General features: G+C 31.7%; 1 protein-coding gene across 1 annotated transcript; it reads left to right on the top strand.

Annotated features, from left to right (window-relative positions):
- The first annotated feature begins 9,006 nt into the window (after positions 1 to 9,006).
- Positions 9,007 to 19,091, top strand: LOC145335434 (xyloside xylosyltransferase 1-like). The gene is made up of 16 exons (XM_080181179.1): positions 9,007 to 9,105; positions 10,702 to 10,766; positions 11,155 to 11,241; positions 12,370 to 12,452; positions 13,184 to 13,232; positions 13,350 to 13,418; positions 14,014 to 14,118; positions 14,384 to 14,480; positions 14,883 to 14,949; positions 15,395 to 15,459; positions 16,030 to 16,080; positions 16,348 to 16,450; positions 17,055 to 17,123; positions 17,688 to 17,756; positions 18,209 to 18,279; positions 18,835 to 19,091. The coding sequence occupies exons 2-16, from the start codon at positions 10,730 to 10,732 to the stop codon at positions 19,001 to 19,003; spliced, it is 1,191 nt and encodes a 396-aa protein (XP_080037305.1). The 5' UTR covers positions 9,007 to 9,105; positions 10,702 to 10,729; the 3' UTR covers positions 19,004 to 19,091.
- The last annotated feature ends 3,905 nt before the right edge of the window (positions 19,092 to 22,996 follow it).

The raw sequence follows: 22,996 nt of genomic DNA, 5'->3' as shown, positions 1-22,996 counted from the left end.
CATTATTGGGATAACTCAACATTGTTGACTTGTCATAAGGTGTGTTAGACAAAAAGGTTGCAATGTGAAAGCTCTAATTTTGATTTTCATTTTTCTTTGCCCCAACAGACAAAAAACCATTAGACCTCCATCCACCTTCCAATTTTAGTTTTAAACATAAAAAGAAAAGAAAGCCTTTTTTTGGGGGGGTGGGGGGCATTTTTGTCAATGTTCGATTTCTCTTGAGAGGGTGGTTAATGTTATACCCTTCCCCTAAATAGTTAAAAACCTTCACAGGAGCTATGGGAGCTATAATGTACAGGAAAATTATATCGGTTCAGACAGACAGACAGACAGAGATCCTGTTACTTTAAAGAACAGGAAAAATAGATTATAGAAGTGCTGCTAAAATCAACAATTTCGGGTTTTTTTATTTTTATCCGGTCCCCAAGCACATATGCTTCTTAAATTCAAAAAATTACAAAAATGCTGACAACAACTATATTTGTCTCATGAATAAAATCTTTAGAAGTTATTTCTCGCATCGTATTATAGACAACTTTTATAAGATTAAGACCTGTTTGTAATATTAGGGCATGAAAGTACAGGAATATACATTCTAAATATTTTATATTCTGATGAGGAACAATTAATTTCTCGTCCATTGTCCTTTCCCTTCTTACCCGAACAAAGTTTCTTCACCAAAATTTATTTTCCTTACCTCTCACGAGATAGTTTAGTCCTTTAGTCATTGTTTTCTTCATATTCAAATATATTGCTTGTCTATGAGTATTTAATACCTGTATTATAGTACTTTTATTATTATTTTTGTTATGTGTGTCATAAAATGAAATAAAAATAAATGAAATTAATCCCTTAGAAAATAGGGAGAGGATATTATTTTAACTTCAATTGTCCCATCTTTTGAGTCCTGGTTATTGTAATATCTTCATTCAATTAGAAAATTGGGATAAGATATCATTTATCATCCAGTGTCTTATACCTTTATCCCTGGATCTCGTTAAATATCTAGAAAATTGGAGATGAGAATATTTTATCTTCAAATGTCTTATCACTGCATCCACAGTTATGGAATCTCGACCACAAAGATTTTTTTATCCAATCTTGACAAGTGAGGTATTTTTGGAAAGAGGAATATACATAGAAAACGCCTATGTAAATTAGAAAATCCGCAGAAATCATATTTGCAAGTTATTTGCAAAAATCTGCAATGTTAATTTGCAAAATTAATTTAATGCCTTAAATGACTTATTTAGAAAAAAATCTTTTTATGAAATGTGTTTATCTATAAGTTTAGAACATACTTAAGGCAAAAAAAATTCTTTAGTGTTACTTTTTTCACCTTATATATGAAAAAAGCAGTTTCTCACAATTTATGATAAAAAAAAGTATAGGAACAAAAAATATGTTTTTTCTTGATGTAAACACAATAATTGGCATAAAATCTATCATCCTAAATGTAAAAATCAGATATAGACTCCTTTTTAGAGTCAATATAGTGCAAAAAGTAACCAAGACATTTTTGCAAAGTACGAAAATCTAAAGAAAAAAGTTCTTTTTGCTTTTGATATACATATCAGATAAATGTATATAAAATTAGTGATCAAAAACTATGAAACATGTTATAAGTTTTTTCAACACTGTCATTGATTAAATTGCACTTTTAGGTTTAAGAATTACCGAAGTAGTGCATAAAAACTCTTTTTATGTAGTAATTAAACAAAATAAATGCCAAAAAAACCAACTACAAAATTGTCTACTGCATTATAAAAAACGCCTAATTGTTGATTTGAATTTATTTTGTTTAATAACTTAATAAAAAGAGTTTTTATGTGCAACTTTGCTAAAGAGTAAACCTAAAAGTGCATTTTAATCAATGATAAGTTTGAAAAAAGGTATAACTTGTTTTATAGTTTTTGATCACTAATTTTATATACATTTATCTGATATGTAAATCAAAATCAAAAAGAACTATTTTCTTTAGATTTTCATACTTTGCAAAAATGTCTTGGTTACTTTTTGCTCTATATTTGCTCTAAAAAGGAGTCTATATCTGATTTTTACATTTAGGATGATAGATTTTATGCCAATTATTGTGTTTACATCAAGAAAAAACATTTTTTTTGTTCCTATACCTTTTTTTATCATAAATTGTGAGAAACTGCTTTTTTCATCTATAAGGTGAAAAAAGTAACACTAAAGAAATTTTTTTTGCCTTAAGTATGTTCTAAACTTATAGATAAACACATTTCATAAAAAGATTTTTTTCTAAATAAGTCATTTAAGGAATTAAATTAATTTTGCAAATTAACATTGCAGATTTTTGCAAATAACTTGCAAATATGATTTCTGCGGATTTTCTAATTTACATAGGCGTTTTCTATGTATATTCCTCTTTCCAAAAATACCTCACTTGTCAAGATTGGATAAAAAATTCTTTGTGGTCGAGATTCCATAACTGTGCATCCCTATATCTCGAGAGATATCTAGAAAATTGGGGAGGATAATATTTTAACTTCAATTGTCCCATCTTTTTAGTCATGGACATTGTGATATATTTTCAGCCAATTCGAAAATTGGGATAGGATATCATTTATCATCCAGTGTCTTATACCTTAATCCCTGGATATCGTGAGATATCTAGAAATTTGGAGTGAAGAATATTTTATCTTCAAATGTCTTATCACTGCATCCCTGGATCTCGTGAGACATCTAGAAAATTGAAAAGGAGAATATTTTATCTTGCATTATCCTATCCTTTAAACCCTGGATTTCGTGAGATATCTTGATCCAATTAGAAAATTAGCCAGATGTTCATTTAGAGTAGGATGGGTAGGGATGTGTATGCTGAATATCTAATCATCTAACGGTCTGTCTATCTATCTGTCCATCTTTCTGTCTATATATCTATCTGTCCATCTTTCTGTCTATCTATCTGTCCATCTTTCTGTCTATCTATCTGTCCATCTTTCTGTATATCTATCTGTCCATCTTTCTGTATATCTATCTGTCCATCTTTCTGTATATCTATCTGTCTATCTACCTGTCTATCTATCTTTCTATCTATCTGTCTATCTATCTGTCTATCTATCTTTCTATCTATCTTTCTATCTACCTGTCTATCTATCTGTCTATCTACCTGTCTATCTATCTGTCTATATATCTGTCTATCTATCTGTCTATCTATCTGTCTAGGGATGTGAATGCTGAGATTTTCCCATTAATCCGATGTACTAAAAGGATGTCTATATATCTATATATCTGTATGTATATATGTCTATCTATCTGTCTATCTATCTGTCTATCTATCTGTCTATCTATCCGTCTATCTATATATCTATCTATCTACTATTATCACTATTTACAGATATTCTTAGATTATTGGTTGCATTTTTTGCATGAAAACTAGTAAAAATAGAAAAAATATCATTTTATACCCATGTTGTTTTGCTTATTTATTGATTAAGAAAATTGAATAGTTTTTAATAATAATTATCCCTACTCCATTTGTCAAAATTTATTATGCTTTTATGGTTAAGAGAATAAAAGTATAAGTATAAATGTACAACCCAGACAACTCCCTGGCCCAAGTGGTGGGGACCTTTTTCGTTTGTAGCGACTTGGTTGTGTTTAAATTTCCAACGCTATTGGCTGATATTTAAAGACCAATTTGAAATTCCACACTGGGTACAAACCCTGTGGGCAGAGTTACATATAGCTTACATCTCCCCTCTATTCTTTTACTTTAAAGTTATGGGGGAATATGGAGACCTTTCTGGTTATTTTGACATACATAATTGTTGCCATAAGGTATTTTTTATTATTGATAATACAAGCGAGGCTGCATCCAAAGGTATAAGACAATGGCCGATAAATTTATGTACATCCCCAATGATGACTCACAAAATTATCCCTTCTGTAGATTATAATTAGTGGTTGAAACGTTTAGACACTCAAGAAACCATAAAATCAAAATTTAATAAAACTTGTTAAGCCAACGAATAAGAAAACGTGAATAAGAACAATAAGAATTTGGGGACTTTGTTATAGACAATCCAATGGCCCTTCCCTTCCTTTATAAACACTTTTAATATGTCCTTACTAGTATCTGTATCTAAATAATAGCCTTAAACCATCTGTAGACTTATATGTTTAAAAATAGCATAAAACTATCTCAACCTATGTTAAGTTTCCCTAAAAAGGAAAACTTAAAAAGAATCATATTTTACAGTCAAAAAAACCTTACTTTATAAAAATAGGACTAGCAGCTGCGCCCCTGGCATCTAGGCAACTTATATTCGAAGTGATAGGAAAAATAGCTTATAACCATCCTGGGACTACTGTAAAGCTTCCATAAAGAATGTAGTTTTTGAAATCTTAAGCTCAAGACAAAAAACCTTACTACTTTAAATAATACATAATAATAGGATTACTAGATGTGCCCCTATCCTGTTTTTAAGGTATAAGATAATGGACGATAAATTAATGCACATCCCCAATTATAATAAACAAATTTACGCATTCTGTAAATTAAAAAGTAAAGCAGATAATTTGAACTAACCAATCAGGTACCCAAAGATATTAGCCAACTTACTTTGGGTACCAGTATAATTTATAACCAAATATTCCCTCCCTGTAAGGGTCTTTAGTAAACAAGTCTATGCCACGTAAAGTTTATGATCGAAAAGCGTAAAAAAAAATATCTTTCGGCAGGGAAGGGGGTGGGCGCGAATCCTCCCCTTTTTCCCACTTATCCCCCCCCCCCTCCCTCCCAAACGTTAATGATTAAGGGGAAGGCTTTTTACTTTCTTATTATCTCCTGATTAAAGGGGAGGATATAGAAAAAAATAAAACGAAGGGGGGACGTAAAGTCCACTACATAGCTACTAATTGTGTACTTACAGCCTAGCCGTTCTACAGCACTTAATGAGCTTACTTTCTACACATTCTGGTTAAATCGCATATTTTCTCATTTTTCGGGTAATCAGGACAATGCATGACTTGCGTTTTTTAATTTCTTTGCTTGCTGCGTAACCGGGGTTCTAGAACGTTAACATCATATTATAACAGTAAAATATCACCCTTCTGTTTCCCGCATATTTATGTGATTCTAGTTTGAAAGGACCGACCTACTTTCGCCAAAACGCAAGATCTACAGTAGGTGTTTCTGCTTTTAAGCATATTTTTAAAGAAATCTTTTTTTGTGGATTGAAAGGGGTAAGACAATGAAAGATTAATTTATATAATCCCCAATGATGATAAACCAAATAACTCTTTCTGTAAATTATATTAATTGTCTAAAAAGTTTGGACTCTGCTTTGGACTCTACCCAAAGTTTTTAAGCCAAGTTTCTATTTTATCTGCATTATAAAAACTCCGCTAAAACAGTCATGTAAAAAAGTGATATTTATTTCTGGTCGAAAATTCAAAGGAAGAATTATTTTTTTTTTAAATGATGACACTAAGTAGTCAGACCAAGCAATAACTTGTTTATAGTTGATTAATGTATCGTATTACAGACAGCTTTTCGCAGATATGAAAATGAAAATATTTGATTAAAACAAGTTTTGTTAGACCGAAATGCCGGGCTGACAAAATTGGTTTTATTCTCATGACTTTTATTTTAATGTTCGTGAGAACTTGTCTGTAATACGATGCTATACATGCTTTTTCAGTATGGCCTGGAACCGGTTCTAATCCAGCAGATATTAATTGGTTTCGAAGCCATACTGGATTATAATTTTTCTTCTTCTGAAAATGCATCCCTATCCCTGCGGGGCTAAGGGTGAAATTTTCAAAGTAATACTCTCTCGAACACGAACCTAACTAACTACCTGCTTCCTATATACTTAGTTTCATATGGTTCTGACATACATGTAGAGTTTTACACATATGATGTCCTTATACTAGGATACGTGTTATTGTGTGGTTTGTGATGTTATAAAGTGTTAAATTTTTATTTTTTAAAGTGATGGACTATTGACTTTAAATTACACTTGTACCCGAAGTTGTTGTAAAAAAAATAATTATGATAGGTCTCATAGGTCCAGGAAAAATTCATGACTATTTTAAGGGAGGTTACCATCCCCCCCAAAGAGAAATCACATAAAGAAAAAAATTGCCCCCCCCCCAAAAAAAAAAAAAATATTTTTATTTTATTTTTAAATCTAACATTTCGATATTCAAGTCAAATCACCAACTCCCCCCCCCCCCCTCTACCCTTCCGAATGTGCACAATTTAATGGGCTAATTGTTGTCTTTAATAAAATAAAATAGGATGTATGGAAAACTTTTTTGAGCTGACAGAAATTGGTTAGGTTTTAGTAAAACCTAACACTTTTGCAGTAGGCTGAATGTGGCTTAGCGTGCAACTCTGATTGAGAGTAGCCGGGAGGCTCAGGGTGGATGACTAAAAAAAAACTAGCTTCGGCTGAGTGTGGTTTCGTCTTGGGTGGATGATTCTTTTTCCAAGCCACTCAAACTAGTCGCAAGATTTTTTTTGCAGCTACGATTGCTGTTTTTGAAGCAGCTTGCGCTTATAGTGTATATAAAAATGACGCCATCCAATAAAAATGACCAATGATAGGCCAATACACAGACCCAATTTCCAATAGCAGGTTAGAATTCATTTTAGTTGACCATTTGTAGGCCAGTATGACGTCATTTTTATAGGTAATATAAGCTGCTTCATGTATTTCCAAAGCTACGAGGATTAATTGTGGCTGTCAAGCCCTTACTATTTGCCGAACAGACATATCTTTCTAACAATATAAAAACCACCATTTTCAGATATAATAATATGGAGTTATGAGAAAGTTATTAAAGATGGCCAAACGAATAGGAATAATGTTATCTAGTATCTACTTGGTTTTTATCATACATGCGTAAGTGGTTTTTTTAAGCGAAGCTTTTCTATAATTAGTGCTGGTCCGTAAAGACGTCACAGTTAACTCTTTTAATTAATCTATGTTTGTTGGAATTGACATTTCGATTTCAAACTTTGAATGGTGATTGCTATAGTTTTTGACGCTTTAGTAAGCGTAGCAACTCTATAAACGTTACCATAAAGTCCGTGCGTTCATTTAAAACATACTTATTTTTAACTTTTTGATAACAAATATCCTATTCGTCTGATTTTTAGAACACTGATTCCTAGGACAACAACGTACTCTATTATAAGGGAATCATCTCTGTAATCAAATCCTAAAAATGAAAGTATGTCCTTTTACTGTATCCTGTATTTGAGTAAATTTATGTACAATTTTGTTAAGAGTTACAAAACTATTATTAACATTATGATTTTTCATTTTATTATTAGTAGAAAATTGTCTATAATTCAAAACGATGCATGATTTTTCATTGTGGCAGAGAACCTTTTTTTTCCAGCGGATATTAATCGGTTTACACTAGAAATACAGTTGTCCGAAAACAGTGAATTGACAAATTTCATGCTTAATTTAACAAAAAGTTTTCCTATGACTTTCATTTACATTTTTTATAAAAGTGGTTTTAATAATTAATCGGTTTTATCCAGTTAAAAAATGGATTCGGCGCACTTTGGGCGCCATTTTAACTCATTCCTTAAACTTCAAGTATCCCCCCCCCCCCCAACAAAAAAATGCTTTGACGTCCCTGCTTGGAGTTTTGATAGATAAATAAGGATGACAACATCAATAAGTAGCGAAAAATAAATTATGGAATCAAGAATCCCAGAAACTTTTAATAATCATATTTTGTAACATGACTGACAGACCGACGGAATAAGGTAATTACACATTGGATGCTCATTTGTGTAGGAAATCTTCACAAAAAAATCAGCCTTCTATCTTAAAAAACAGCTGAGAAAATCGCATTTTTCCACATATCCATACGGACTGACTGACAAGGTGAAATATAGAGTAGCTTTGCTACTAAAAAAAAACTATTTTTCAGGTCTGTTGGACAACATTGTGACAAAGACTCCATAGAAGGCTGTACTACAGCGGATGGCTTACAAGCAGAAACATTACATAATTTCAATCAATTACATTCTGATAAATATAAACATAGTGATACACCAACTAATACAAATGATAGTTTGGATGTTAAAGAAGAGGATATTGTTATCAACAGTGATATTAAAGTTGATAGTGATAATTTAGAGACAAATGAGGCTTATATTAATAATGTAGTTAATTATGAAATCAGTGATAATGCTATTAGGGATATTTGGATAAAAAAAAATATTAAATGGTAAATGGAGAGATAGAAACATTGGACTAAAAATTATACTAGCCCAAAAAGTCTTCAAACACGTTCTGCCATTTATTGGATTAAAATGTTTGAATGTCTATTATAGTAAACCATTAGAGGGGTAGGGTTTAAATGTATGTCCCCTTCCCAAAGACCTTGTTCCGACTTTTGATTGGGTCTTTGAAAATCAACAAATAGCGTCGGGAAAAGAGTAGAATACAATTTGCTCGCAGACAAAAAAGGTCCTTAAAAGGGGGATCCAGGTGTACATCTATGCTATAAATTTATTGAGTGTCTAAATAAAGTACTCATTTAAAACTTTTCCATTTTGTGCACAGGCATGCACAGGGTTTGGATAGGGGGAAAATTTTGACCATAATCGAGTCGGGGATTAGGGAATATACTACAGACAACAAAAAAGGTCTTAATTTCAAAATTTACGTCATGTTGTTTATCTTTTTAATAACGACTAAGACCCTAGAGGGGTCCTGAGGCTCATGAGTGACGGAGAATGTGCGCCTATTTAATTTATTTTATTTTTCTTAAATGATATTTTTTGTTGGGGAAAATTTTTTGCTAGGGGAGATTCTCTTGGGTGCTTGTTGGGACCCTCACCCAAAATATATATAAACCTTTCCAGAGAAGCTACATTGAAAAAGAGAACCATATCGGTCCAGCTGTTAGCAAGATACTGTGGTACAGACAGACACGCACATATACATCCTGTTACTTTTAAATAAGTATTGTCAATTTATTTTCCAAATATCTCTTTATTACAATCAGTGAATCTGAAACCAGTTGGTCCAGCGGGTATACTGATAAATTAAAGGATTTCTACCAGGGTAAACTTACCAACCCTAGAGACGTTGTCAGGTACAGTTTTTGGATCATGGAAAGAAAACGAAGGAGCGGGTTTCGTCGTATTTTTACAGTAGCTTTTCTCCTATTTCTAGCACCTGCGGCCGGGGGGGCTCTAACCCTGCCTGACAATCTTTAACATTTACCGAACCTAACTTAAAATAATCTATCAAAAGCTACTGTGAAAATACGACGAAACCAGCCACTTCGTTTTCTTTCCATAATCTGATTTTTTTATTCCGTGGCCAAGCTACATATATAATAAAACCAATACCATGTCATAAGTTTTGTTTTTAAAGCGAAGCTTTTCTATAATTAGTGTCGGTCAGTCCGTACGTTAGACGTCAATAACAGTAAGCTCTTTTCGTTAATTTAAACAAGTTAAAATTGTCCTATTGATTTAAAACTTTGCATGACGATTCCTATAACAGTTAGGTACGATTTAGAAAGCGCAGCAACTCTATAATTGTTACCAGAAAGTACGTACGTCCATTTAAAACCTTTTTCCTTTTTACTTTTTGATAACAAATTATGGTATGTTAGAATAATCCAATTCATCTGTTTTTTTGAATACTCATTCCTATTTCAACAAGGTAAATAAGTCCTTAATCAGTATCATATATTTAAGCAATTTTGCAACAAATTTACTTACAATTCAGTTCTGACACTGTCCTTGCATTTCAGAGCTTTGTTTTTATGGATGTTGTCATTCTTGTTTTAATAATTTATTTCAATGAAACAAATTAAACACAACTAATATTTGGTATAATTATCTTGTAAAGACGTTAAAATTCATCACTGATGCCGTTATGTCGACATAACTTGGTAGATTAGTAATAATGCATTTGCCCAAAACTGGCGCAACTCATTTCCATGCACAGTTGGGACCTTCAGGCAAAGGTAGTGCAGAAAAAAAGGGTGGTTTTCTGAAAAAAGTTGGACAAAAACAAGTTAAAAACTACTTTTCCTTATTTTCAATTTATTTTAAAAATATGAAAAGTGGGGAGGGGGAATTATCAGTGCTCAACAATGTACTTTGTGAGAAAGTGCCAATCAAATAGTTTTCAAGTAATCTTTGGCTGATTTTAAATTAAATTTTGTCCGACAGATGAAGCTTTGGTATCTTTTTAAACTAATAAATATGTATATGCCTGAGGAACCGTAAGATCACAATGCATATACTTAAGCGGGACTGCCATTTACACATCCAGCAAAAGTACAACCAGTGAAAATCAAAGAGTATGGCAAACTGAATTTTAGCTGTATAAATGACAATAATATTGAAACTCTTGGCAAACTTACATCTAACATATTATTTAAACTGTCAATAGTACAACCAATCCAATTTCGTATAAATAATTTTAGTTCTATTTTAGTCCGGTAGAGGGAGCCATAGACATTGGAATAATTCTTGTAAACTGTCAAAAATGCATCCAACACTGCCATTTATACATCAAATCCAATTTCGTATAAATAATTTTAGTTCTATTTTAGTCCGGTAGAGGGAGCCATAGACATTGGAATAATTCTTGTAAACTGTCAAAAATGCATCCAACACTGCCATTTTACATCCAATCCAATTTAATTTAAATAATTTTAGTTCTATTTTAGTCCGGTAGAGGGAGCCATAGACATTGGAATGATTCTTGTAAACACAAAGAAAACAGAACAATTTGGTGAGTTCACTATTTTCTTCCAGGGGTCTTAAGGGATAAAACAATGGACGATAAATTTATATATATCCCCAATGATGATATACACAATTACTTCTTCTGTTGATTATAATTATTGGTTGAAAAAAGTTCTGACATTATTAGTTAGGAACAAATCATTCAAAATTCAATAAAAGTACCCAAAGTTTTGATTTGAAGCCAAAGAATAAGATAACGTGGTTATAAAACTTTTGGTACAAGTTTAATTTTTAAAAATGTTTCTCACTCCCTCAATCTTTTCATTTCATTGTTCGGTAATACAGAAATGGTCCAGAGGTTTGCAAGATCTTTCACTTCAGATGTTCACAGACAGAGTTTCTGTCACTTTACTATATGATATATTTTACTTTAGAGGAGACTTTTGCCCGAATGACCAAGAATCAGTTAGAATCTATGCTAAAACATGCCAATTTTGATACACCTTTACATTTGATTTATGGTAAGTTAGTGAAATAAAGTAGGGATCTAAAGGGATAAGACAATGGCCGATAAATTAATGTACATCCCCAATGATAATACACAAAATTACTAATTTGGTAGATTAATTAACAGTTAAAACGTTTAGACACTTCGATCTTCAATAAAATGAAATTAATCAACCAATCAAAATTCACCAAAGTTCCAAAGGTATTTCGCCAATGAATAAGAAAACGTTATCATCAAAATTTTGGAACTAGTGTAATTATTAGCCCATAATCTCCTTCTTCCCTGTTGTTATTGTACAAATACAATACAAGGTTTGGTGACAGGTGATTCATCTATTTGGAAGACGACCATAAGTCTAATAAATAAACTTTGTACCATGCCATATAGACTATCCGCCAAGAGATTTTGTTGACATTTTCTAAGAATTTTTGATCTAATGATCAATACCTTATCCCTTTTAACAGTTAGATTATTAGAATTAGAATCTATGTTAATACCTCCTAATTTTGATACATATTTTTAATTTATGATAAGTTAGTTTTATTAACAGCCATCTTCGTTATTGTGTAGTACTTTACGAGGTTTAGTAATATGTGCTTGTATTATTAATAAAGTTTGCAGCACCATAGCCGCCGAGAGATTTTGTTGACATTTTCTTAGAATTGTTGGTCTGCTTATCAATCCCATATCCCTAAAAACAGCTAGAATATTAGAACTAGAATCTTTGCTGAGACATGCTAATTTTGATGCTTGATTAAATTTTTGTTGTTGTTGGGAAGGGGGAGTAATTTTTTTATATGGGCGATTTCTTTTGGGAGGGTGATGGTACCCTCCCCCAAAATAGTTATAAATCTTCCTAAAATCTATGAGAAGCTACCCTGTAAAGGAGAACAACATCGGTTCAGTGGTACAAACAGATATCCTGTTACTTTATTATGAGGATATAAATTTTCTAAAATATTCTAAAATTATCTCAAATTAAAGGTCATCTTACTAATAAAAAGTTTTAAATCTTATAATGGATTTTTTTTATTTTTAAAAGAAAATTTTAAGTAGTTTTATGTGCTAATTTTATCTTTGTTATTTCCAAGTTTACTTTAACAAAAGTTTATTTAATATTTTAAATATTTTTTTCTTTCAGTGTCAGATGAATTTTCCGCCACTCAAGTTGGAAAATTGATAGGTGGAGTAATTTCTAAATGGCTGACCATGACAGTTTTAACAGTAAGTAGAGTTCTATTCTATTATGGCTTTAAAACCGATTGATATCCGCTGGATTAGAACTGGTTATGAGCGGGCCATACTGTATCATAAGCGTATTGTTTTATAGATAATTATCCACGAATATTAAAATAAAAATCATTAAGTTAATTCCATTTTAGTTGTCCCAAGACTTGAGCCCCTCAGGGTCAAATATACTGAAATTGATATTGTATTTTACTATCCGTTATAAGCTCTCTTTAAAACAATTCTATATAAAAAAAAGCGCAAAAACTCATAATTCCTAAAGACTGCTGAGGTGGATTCTTAAAAAACTTTTTTGGCTCACTGTTTCATTTAAATAGTGAGGCAAAATTATCCCATCTAAATTTTTAGCGAGCCTCACTAATTTTAGTGAGGCAAAGAATTTTTAGCGAGGCAAAAGTTTTTAAAGAATCCACCTCTGGTCTGTTTGTCTGTGTTTATCATAGACTGCCATCAATCTAGGTCTAAAATATGCATATGCTTGAATTAAAAGCTACTCCTATATTAATTTTTACTCTTAATTAAACAAAAGCTTGCAGACTACAAATAATTTATTTTTAATTTTGACATTTTTTAAAGTAGTGTTATTATCATATTAGCAAGAATTTATTTGAAAATTTGACAATAAGTCACGATATTATAAGCGAAAACTTTCTATAATCAAGTCTTAAAACATAAGTACGTCCAGTCATAATTATTATTTGTTTTAGAATATTTGGAAGCATGAGATTGGTGTTCCGCCCTTATATTTAACCATAGGTAATTAAAAATTTTAAAAAAGAGTGTCTTTTCTATAAATACATAATCACAATGTTAGGCTATTAGATAATAACACTCTATACAGTATACATACCTATTAATATTTATATTTTTTAGTTGATTATCATTGGATAAAAGCAGCAAAGCCAGAGTTTGTTAACATCCATAGATATTTGAATGGAACAGGTATTATATTTTTCTCCAGAAATTAGAACAGGTTTGCGCCATTATGACAAATCATATATCGTAGCATATTTTAGACAATTTTCCTAGAAAAATAAAATAAAATCTTAAAATCAATACCAGTTTATTTGGCCATTAGAGTAAAACAATAGAAGGGGAAGGGTTTATATAACTGTATGTCCCTTTCCCGAGGACCCTTTGCCAACTTTAATTTGGTTTTTGAAAATCAACCAATAGCGTTAGGAATATTTACACAGACCAGACGCTACAAAAGAGTAGAAAGCAATTTTCTGGCAGACGATAAAGGGGGGATCCAGGTATTTGTCTGGTTATACATCTATAGGTTTTCTAATTTGCCTGGCACTGACACTTTTATCATTGAAAATTCCCCTAAAATAGACCTTAATTGAATTTGTAAAAATACAGTATTCTATGAACAGCAATTTAGAATTTTAAAATTATTTAGGTAGGTGTCAAAATGGCAAAAAAATATAGAAGGATTTAAATCTACAGGATGACCACACCATGCCTTAAATGAATATTAATGTTTATTTAAAATATTTTTAAAATCTGTACAATTTTTTATTGAACATTTTAGGTGGTGACCAAAAATATGATGAAGACTTTTTCTACATAGCTCCACTGTATCACCTGGCTTTCACAAAGCTTGAGAAACTCATTGTTCTAGATGTTCAAGACTTAGGTAATTGCCACTATTTTTTCTTTTAGAAAAGGCGTCATCAATAATTAAAATGTCATAGTTAAAACACAAAGTTCTAACATTTTCCATTAACATGTTGCTTATTGAAAATTGATTTTAAAGTTTCTAAACCTTCAAATTGTAAAGATTTTTGATATTATCAGCCCATAAAAAATGTTATGTTTGTCAATTTGTAATTATTTTAATGATTTCATTAATAACACCCTTTTTTAAATAAGATAATTATTAGAATTTTTTTTGATTTTAGAGTTCCATGTGGACATATCAGAGCTGTATGATGAATTTAATTATTTTGAAGAGGACAATGTCTTTGGAATTGGCCTTGATCTCAGTCTTCATTATAGGTACACTTTATCTTTGTTCATTAAGATCAAGATAACAGCAAGGGAATTTTCTTTAGAGAATTATATATTTGAAGCACTAGATGCATATCAAAAGTGTAGCTTAAATTAGAAAATGCTATATACTGTTTTATCTTATTATGCCTAGCCTGTGGTCTTTCCCCAAGTCGTTAGTAGAATTCCATCCGCCCTGTTCTGTGTATTATAATCTGTGTAGTATTTAAAAGCTATATTTACGACTACCTTAACGTAACAGAACCTGTAAATGTTTATTTAATACCTATATTTGCTTCGCACATAGACATGATTGAAAGTCCACCGTAAGTAAAACTAAATTATCATTAATTACAAACAGAAAAAATATATTTTTTTCAATCCTTAATTAAAAGTTAATTTTTGTTCTAGGATCATGTTACAAGAATACATCATAAAAAATCCTGGCACATTCTTGGGTCAACCTGGAAGGTTTCAGGTAAACAATTTAGTGCTTTCCCTCAAAGTGCTCAATAAGCACAGAACACCCCCTCCCTTACTTTTAAAATAATTTTAAAAAAGTGTTTTACTGTATGACTAACCCATGCGGGGTCCCTTAAACTTGCTATAAACCCGCTTATCTTAATTTTTCTAAAAATAAGGGTTTGGAATCTCTTGTTCTAGACTATAAACTTTTATTTGCCTTACCAACAATAAAGTTTTAATCAGTTTAATTGCATTCGGCAAAGCTTTTCTACATGGAACCTTTGTAAGTAAGGTAATCCTGGAAGGCACATTTATATCTTTAAAATTAATAAGAGTTCTATATCTGCGGTGCCTTAACCCTGCGGGGTTTCCAAGTACCAAATATGACCTAAATTAACCTGTCCTAAACCCCCTTTTCCTTTATTATATTTCCAACTTATAACTTAAATTAATTTTAGGGTTTCAACTGTGGAGTGGTGATATATAATCTTGTGAAAATGAGAGCTAGTGAGTTATATAACAAGTAAGTACTGCCAGGGATCTAAATGGATAAGACAATGGCCGATAAATTGATATACATCCCCAATCATGATACACAAAATTACCCCTTCTGCAGTTTAAAATTAGTGGTTAAAACGTTTAAATGCTCAACTTTCTGTATCAACCAATCAAAATTCACTGAAGTCAGCAAAGTTGTTAAGTCAACGAATAAGAAAACGTTACCAAAAATTTTTTCGCAAGAGAATTATAAACACCTAATTGTCCGTCTCTCTATCTGAAGTGGGTGAAAATCTTTTATTTCAATTTTTTGGTCATTGGCTGATTTCAATGATTTCAGTACCTCTAATTTGTCTAAAGATTATAATTGCAATAAGTTTTTAGTGATTCCCATGAAGATTAGGTTTTCAATGTATTAATGTTTTAGAATAAAAAAAATATTCAAAAAAAAAAAATTCCAACCAACAATGAAAAATCTTGGGACCTTCAAGTATAACAAAACTGATTTTAATTTTTCATTTTAATTTCCGTGGAATGCTGTCTATAATACTATGCGATGTATGTTTAACTATAATAATTTAATTTTTATTTATAGATATTTGAATGAAGGGGAAGTGATGAATTTATTGAATAAATATGGTTTCAGGTATATAATTCTTGCACTTGTGAAGGGGGAAGTTGAATTCGATATCCCAATCTTTTTTTAAATTAAAAAAAAGAAGTCGAAAAAATATTTTTTTCTTTGGGGGGAGGGTAATTTTTTTTAGGAAGGATTTCTTTTTGGAGGGTGGGTGGCGGTACCCTCTCCCAAAATAGTTATAAACCTTCCTTGGACCTATGAGAAGCTACCCTGTAAAGGAGAATCATTTTGCTAGGGCACTAAAGACAAGTACATAATACAACCATTATACAGGGCGACCCTGGCTGAGCAGGACTGGATGACAAACCTGGGATACTCCCATCCAGAGCTGGTATACATCCTGCCATGCGAATTCAATGCCCAAACTTCCATACAGGTACAGATTATATGGAAGCTTTACAAAATGCCTCAAAAAATCAGCCATGTGACGTCATAAAAATTAGGGATGAGAGGAGAAGTGCGAAAGAAAACGCCTTAAAAAGAGATGGATATTCCTTCATTTTTATGACGTCATATGGCTGATTTTTTAAGACACTTTGTAAGGCTTCATAATGTTCAATTTTTGTGGTTGCTTGATACCAGGATTACTAGCTGCTACGCATACTAGACGCCTCAAGGGTCATTTATGTGAACGTGGGAAAGTCGAACCTCCACTTTTAAGTTTAAAGTGCAAGTTTTATTCCAGAGGCAATTACTTTTAGAGGTACCCTCCCCTAAAATAGTTATATACCTTCCAAGGACCTATAAAAAGCTCCAACTAACCATATCGTTCCTGCGTTATGAGAGGTCTTAGGCTACAGACACACAGCTAGACATCTTGTAAATCCCATTTTAGTATTCAGTAAAATCTTATCATTGCATTATGAGTAATTTTGCTTAATACTTCTAGTTTTCCATTTCCTTAAAGTGCATAAAAGTTTTACTTTATTAATATTTATTTTTGTATAGATATAGTTTGTATTAAATATATATTTTTTTAGTACATGAAAAACGAATGGATACCAGTATTTGATGCTTACCATTTCTGTGATATTTGGAGTAATCTAAAGGTAAAAACAAGGATTACAACATCCATAAATACAAAGATATTAAGAGAGAAAGAGAGAGAGAGAGAGAGAAGAGAGAAATAATAATTTTCGTTGCCCTAAAATAAAAGGCTGTTATCTAACATATACACTATTATACTCTATTATTAGCTTTGACTGACTCTAATTGCACTCTCATAGCATATTCTCTAATAAAAATATACAACTATTCTGTAAGTCAGGAGTCAGTTAGTCAGCAGTGGGGGATGAAATAAAATTTTATAAATAAAATCACACAACCTCGCTATATTGAAAAGGTTGCGTGATTTTTAATACTTTTTTAATGAAGGGGAGAAGAAGAAAGGTTTATCCCCCCCCCCCCTAAAAAAATTTTCTAAATTTTCTTTGAGATGGGAGGGCGATTTTTTAAAAATAGCCATTAGGTTAGGTTAGGTTAAGTTCTGAAGGATTTAAATAGTTTGTATTTTATGGGTATTGTTGATTACTGTTAAATTTAGTTCCCATGCAGGGGCTTATTTACTGAATGGGTATCTCATTTGGGAGGAATTCAATGGAAGATTTTTTTAGATCGTTCATTTCAATGGATGTGGACCTATGCCCGAACATTGTGGTAATGATCCTAATGGACAAAGCAAGGTAATTTTATTTCCAGTATCGCTTCGAAACCAATTAGCGTCCGTTGGATTAGAACCGGTTCTCAGCCATACTGAAAAAATATGTATCGCATCGTATTATATAAAGATTTCTACGAATATTAAAATCTACAATCATAAGAGTAAAACCAGTTTTTAACCCGTGTCTTCTGCATCTCGGGGCTTAAAAATAGTTTTGATGGTATAACCGTATAATTCCAAATTTTTATATCCACGGAAATGACCATGTTACCCTTTTTAAGGAAGCTTTTTAAAGAAAGCTTCACATAGGCCATCGATAGTTTTTGGCTATTTCATTTTTAAATTTAAGATTGGGGATGTGTTTAGGCTGTTTTTTACCGATTTTTTACTTACTTCTTTGAATAGAGAGCTTTTAGATGCAAGGGGTGGAGGCACTAGATAATCTTAAAATCAATGTAATTTCTTTATTTTTAGTTGTTTAAAGCTGGAAAATATTTCAATATTGGAGTTGGAATTGACTGGCTGAGTATTGAAATGATGAGAAGGTAAAACCTAAAAAGTAACAGGATGTATATCTGTGTGTCTGTCTGTACGGAAGAATCTCCTTTAAGATGTAGTTTCTGATAGGTCCTTGGAAGGTTTATAACTACTTTGTGGGGGACCATCCCAAGAGGAATCACGCCTGTAAAAACTTACCCCCACCCCAAAAAAATCTGATAGAAAAAAGGGAAGCTCAAGTATATACTAAAGTAACAGGATATCTATCAATGTGTGTTTGTGTCTGTAACCGCCTTACCGATATGGTTCTCCTCTTCAATGCAGCTTTTTATATGTCATTGGAAGGTTTATAACTACTATGGGAGTAGGTACCACCACCCTCCGATGTGAAATCAACATTTTTACCCTTTCTTTTGAAAATTGAAAATTTCTCAAGTGCTCCTATATGCCCCAAGTTGTGATAACCGCTAGTCTTATATACAGGATTTCTTACTTATTCTGCTAATATCTATTAATATCTACTGTGGTCCATGGAAGGTTTTAGGCTATTTGGAGGAAAAGAGGGTATAAAAGCGCTAAAAATATTATTGTTTTCATTTTAGGGGGGAAGCTCTAAACATGTTCTATGCTGAAATAATTCCCGAAGACGAACAAGATGGCGCCCAAGATGGCGACCAAGATGGCGACCAAAATGGCGTTCAAAATGGCAACCATAATGGCGACCATGAAAACAAACATGAGAGCAAAGCTAATGACCAGGAACATAGATAACTATAGATCACAAATAATAATTTTTGTTTTAAAATGCTTAAAACTAAACATAAATTCTGACAACTTGAACTTTCTTAGTTTTCTATATTGCCTACTTTTAAGTATTCTTATAAAAAAAAGATATTTACTCACTAAATCAGCCAATGGGAAAAAAATGGAGTAATAATCTGGCCACATTATTGGTTAGAAAGTGTACAGATTTAGTCATTTTTACATTCCATTCTCAATAAATATACAAAGGGGCTTGTCTGCAAGAATATCCGTTTGACGGATTATGGAGACAATTTTACCATCTAAGATGTACTATATCTATTATCTATGCCGATAGGAAGATAAAATATTCGGACAGGATCATGGAAATGGAGAACACAAACTTCTGGACATGCTTGAATATGAAGAGAAACTAGCTGATGAAAACAATGATGATCATCTACAAGCGGATCAAGTCAATGATTTCATTAAAAAATATGTCTGATTATAATACACAGAGAGGGAGTGAATAATGGACTTTAAATTGCACTGGTATCCAAAGATTTTTAACCACCTTTGCTTAATTGTTGGCCTAAAATCTTTAATTTCTTTTATTGAATTTTAATTAGTTGATTCCATAGTAATAGTGTCCGAACTTTCCAACTAACAATTTTAATCTACAGAAAAAGTTATTTTGTTTATTATCATTAGGTACGTACAACAATTTATAGTTCATTGTCTTATCCCTTAAGATCCCTGGATAATACCTCTTAAATTTTGATTTATATGAGACTAAAATTTATGGTGCTTTCACAGAGAGTGTTTGTTGAACACTGAAAGTCCCCTATCCCCCTCCCCCCTAATTTTGTTATAACCCAAACTTTAAACTCTAGCCCTGCTGGGCTACCTAGTACCTAAAGTAACCTAACCAAACCTGACTTTCAGTAATAAAAAATAAATTAAAAATTACCCCACCCCCTTTAATATGGATTTATTTTAAAAATTATCGGGGAGTGGTTTCAGTGCTCAATAGGGAACTTTGAGTGAAAGTGCTTATTTATAATTTATTGTATCACAAGTTTCTTATCATCTTATATCATATTATAATCATTTTTTTGTAAATAAAATAATTAATGATTATCATTGTGCATTTAGTATTTTTAAAAGCGAAGCTTTTCTATAAAAAGGGTTAGCTCTTTTAGTTAGTTTTGGCATGCTATAATTGTCCTTTCGAATTTCGAAGTTAGAATTTAAAACTCTATACAAAAAAAAAATCTTTAATAGCGGCCAGACTTAAATCTGATAAGAAAATAGCCTGAAACCATTCCAGGACCTATTTGAAGCTTACCTAAAACAGAGAACTCAATTGGTTTAATTTGTTTCTGATTTCTAAACCTTATCAGACAAATGCCATCTAGCTAAAAAAGTTATCATTCTTGTTTTAAGGTTTAGTTTAGGGATCTTAGTAAGAGATAAAACAATGCATGATTGACCAACAGATCTGTAGTATAGATGTATAAAGAGAAAACTACCTGTCAAACTTTTTTGTTTTTCTTTTGTTTTTCTTTAGCTGCTAGAAAGCTCATTAGATGCCATTGGAATAAGGTTGTAAGGAACTTTTACTAATTAATTAAAATCACTAAACTTTTGGTATAAGAATTTGGGAAACTCAATTATAAATTAAGGTCATGTGATCACTTGTATGAAGTGTACAAGGATGACATCATCCATAAGTAGCGGAGCACGCACAAAAAATCATGGAATGAAAAAAAAAACTTATTCTTTCGTATATTTATATCATTAGTTAAAGAGTTTTGACACTGATAGTTTGAACCAACTAATCAAGCTTTGATAAAAGTACTTTTTAAGTCAGCGAATTGTATATATATAGTATATATATAAAACATTGGGTACAATTATAATTTTAAGTACAAAACCTCCTCTCTCCCTGGATTTAAAATCAAAATCAAAATTGGCTTATCGAAGAAAATTTTTTAATCTAAAGATCTAAAAATTTTAAAATTTTATAAAAAAAATTGACAGCCCAAGAAAAGCAGATTTTTCCAGAATATGAAATGTTGAAAATAATCAGAGTTTGTCAGAATTCGCCATAATAATTAAATTTCGAAATAGTGCTAGCAGGGAGGAAAGGAATATTAGACTGTGGTACCCAAAGTTTTATAACAACGTAATCTTATTCGTTTTTTCTAAAACTTTGAGTGCTTACATTAAATTTGGTTGGCTTTTTAACCAATAATTTGAATCTATAAATAGGATAATGTATTTCATCATCATTGGCCGGGATGTACATCATATTATCGTACTTTGTCTTATCCCTTAAGATCCCTGAATGTTAGCTATAATTAGCAAAATTGTAATGAATATTCTAGTATGGCTTCAAAACCGAATGATATCCGCAGGATTAGAACCGGTTCTCAGTTCTGAAAAATCATTTATAGTATCGTATTTTCCACGAATATTGAATTAAAAATCACAAAATAAATACCAGTTATGTTAGCAGGGGCCTTCGGCACCTCTAAGCTAAAAAAAACTAATTTTATTCTTCTCTTTTTTTTATTTTGATATCCGCGGAAAGCTGTCTATAATACGATACGATAAATAACCATTCTACCGTTGTAATGATACAATTCAATATTTTTTTTAACACAAATTAATTTAATTTTAAAAGTAAAGTTATTCCATAATTTATTTATTTTCTGTCCGTCTAAAATTAGAATGTAAATTCTACTGGTCCCCAAAAGTACAAAAAAAGGTCTTTTATTCTAAGACTTTGGGGACTTTTATTGAATCGTGATTGGTTGGTTCAAACTAGCGGGTTTCCACCAATAATTTTGATCTAAATGGGGAGGTAATTTTGTTTATCATCAATGGGGATAAAATCCATTTATATCCTGGTATGTTTTTATCCTTGTTTATAACATATTTTTTTCTATTTTTAATCGTCATAATATCTTTTATAACAATAAAATGAATTTTTCAATTATTATTAATCATCATTATACAAAAGTAACAGGATGTCATTATGTCTGTGGGTCTGTCTGTGTGTATGATCTCGCTAACCACTGAACCGATATGGTACTCCTTTACAATGTAGATTCTCATAGGTCCTAGAAAAGTTTATAACTATAAAGTGGGATGATACATCACACTCTCAAGAGAAAAAACTAGAATTAAAAATGCCTTATTCCAAACTTTTTGTGTCTAAACATTACAACCAATAATTCTAGAAGGGGTAATTTTCTTTATCATCATAGGGTACGTACATGAATTCATAGTTCATTGTCTTATCCCCTAAGATCCCTGGTTATCAGAGTTTAAATGTAATTTTTGTCATACTTGTCTTGATGTACTGAATTTTAGTTTCCGAAAGTGTACTTAGCATCCGCGTCCTATCTCAATATTTGCTACTAGCTAAAAAAGCTTCAAACTTCCCCCCAAAAAATCAAAATTTAAAAAATTAAAATTTTGAATGTATAATGTATCGTTTATACATTATATAGGTGAAAATAGCGTTTGCAATAATTAGGTTATATGCTGTACACAATAGGAAATTATCGAAGAAATAGGCAATCCATTTCCAGCACATCCTTGTTTGTCATTAAGACTTCGATGTTTCATCAATTCCGCAGAGTATATGAGTAACACAATAGCAATTACTAACGGCTACGCCCCCTAGAGGCCTCTAGGGGCACTTGAAGAGGGAGAGTTGAATTCGATAACCTAACTTTTAGTTTAGATTTAAAAAAAAAAAGTAGAAAAACTTTAGAGGTTGGGGTATTTTTATTCTAGGGGCGATTTCTCTTGAGAGGGCGGTGGTACTCTTCCCCGAAATAGTTATAACCCTTCTAGGGCCTATGAGAAGCCACTCTGTAAAGAAAAACATATCGGTTTAGCGGATAGCGAGATTCTTCGGTACAGACAAACAGACTTACAAACATCCTGTTATTAAGGATAAGGTTTATTATAAGGATATATGGGGTTGGGGGGGAGATGTTTGTTTGA

The sequence above is a fragment of the Acartia tonsa genome, chromosome 13, assembly GCF_053477335.1.
Source record: "Acartia tonsa isolate MP-2025a chromosome 13, ASM5347733v1, whole genome shotgun sequence".
NCBI classification, from domain to species: Eukaryota; Metazoa; Arthropoda; class Copepoda; order Calanoida; family Acartiidae; genus Acartia; species Acartia tonsa.
This window is presented reverse-complemented; position numbering and strand designations above follow the sequence as displayed.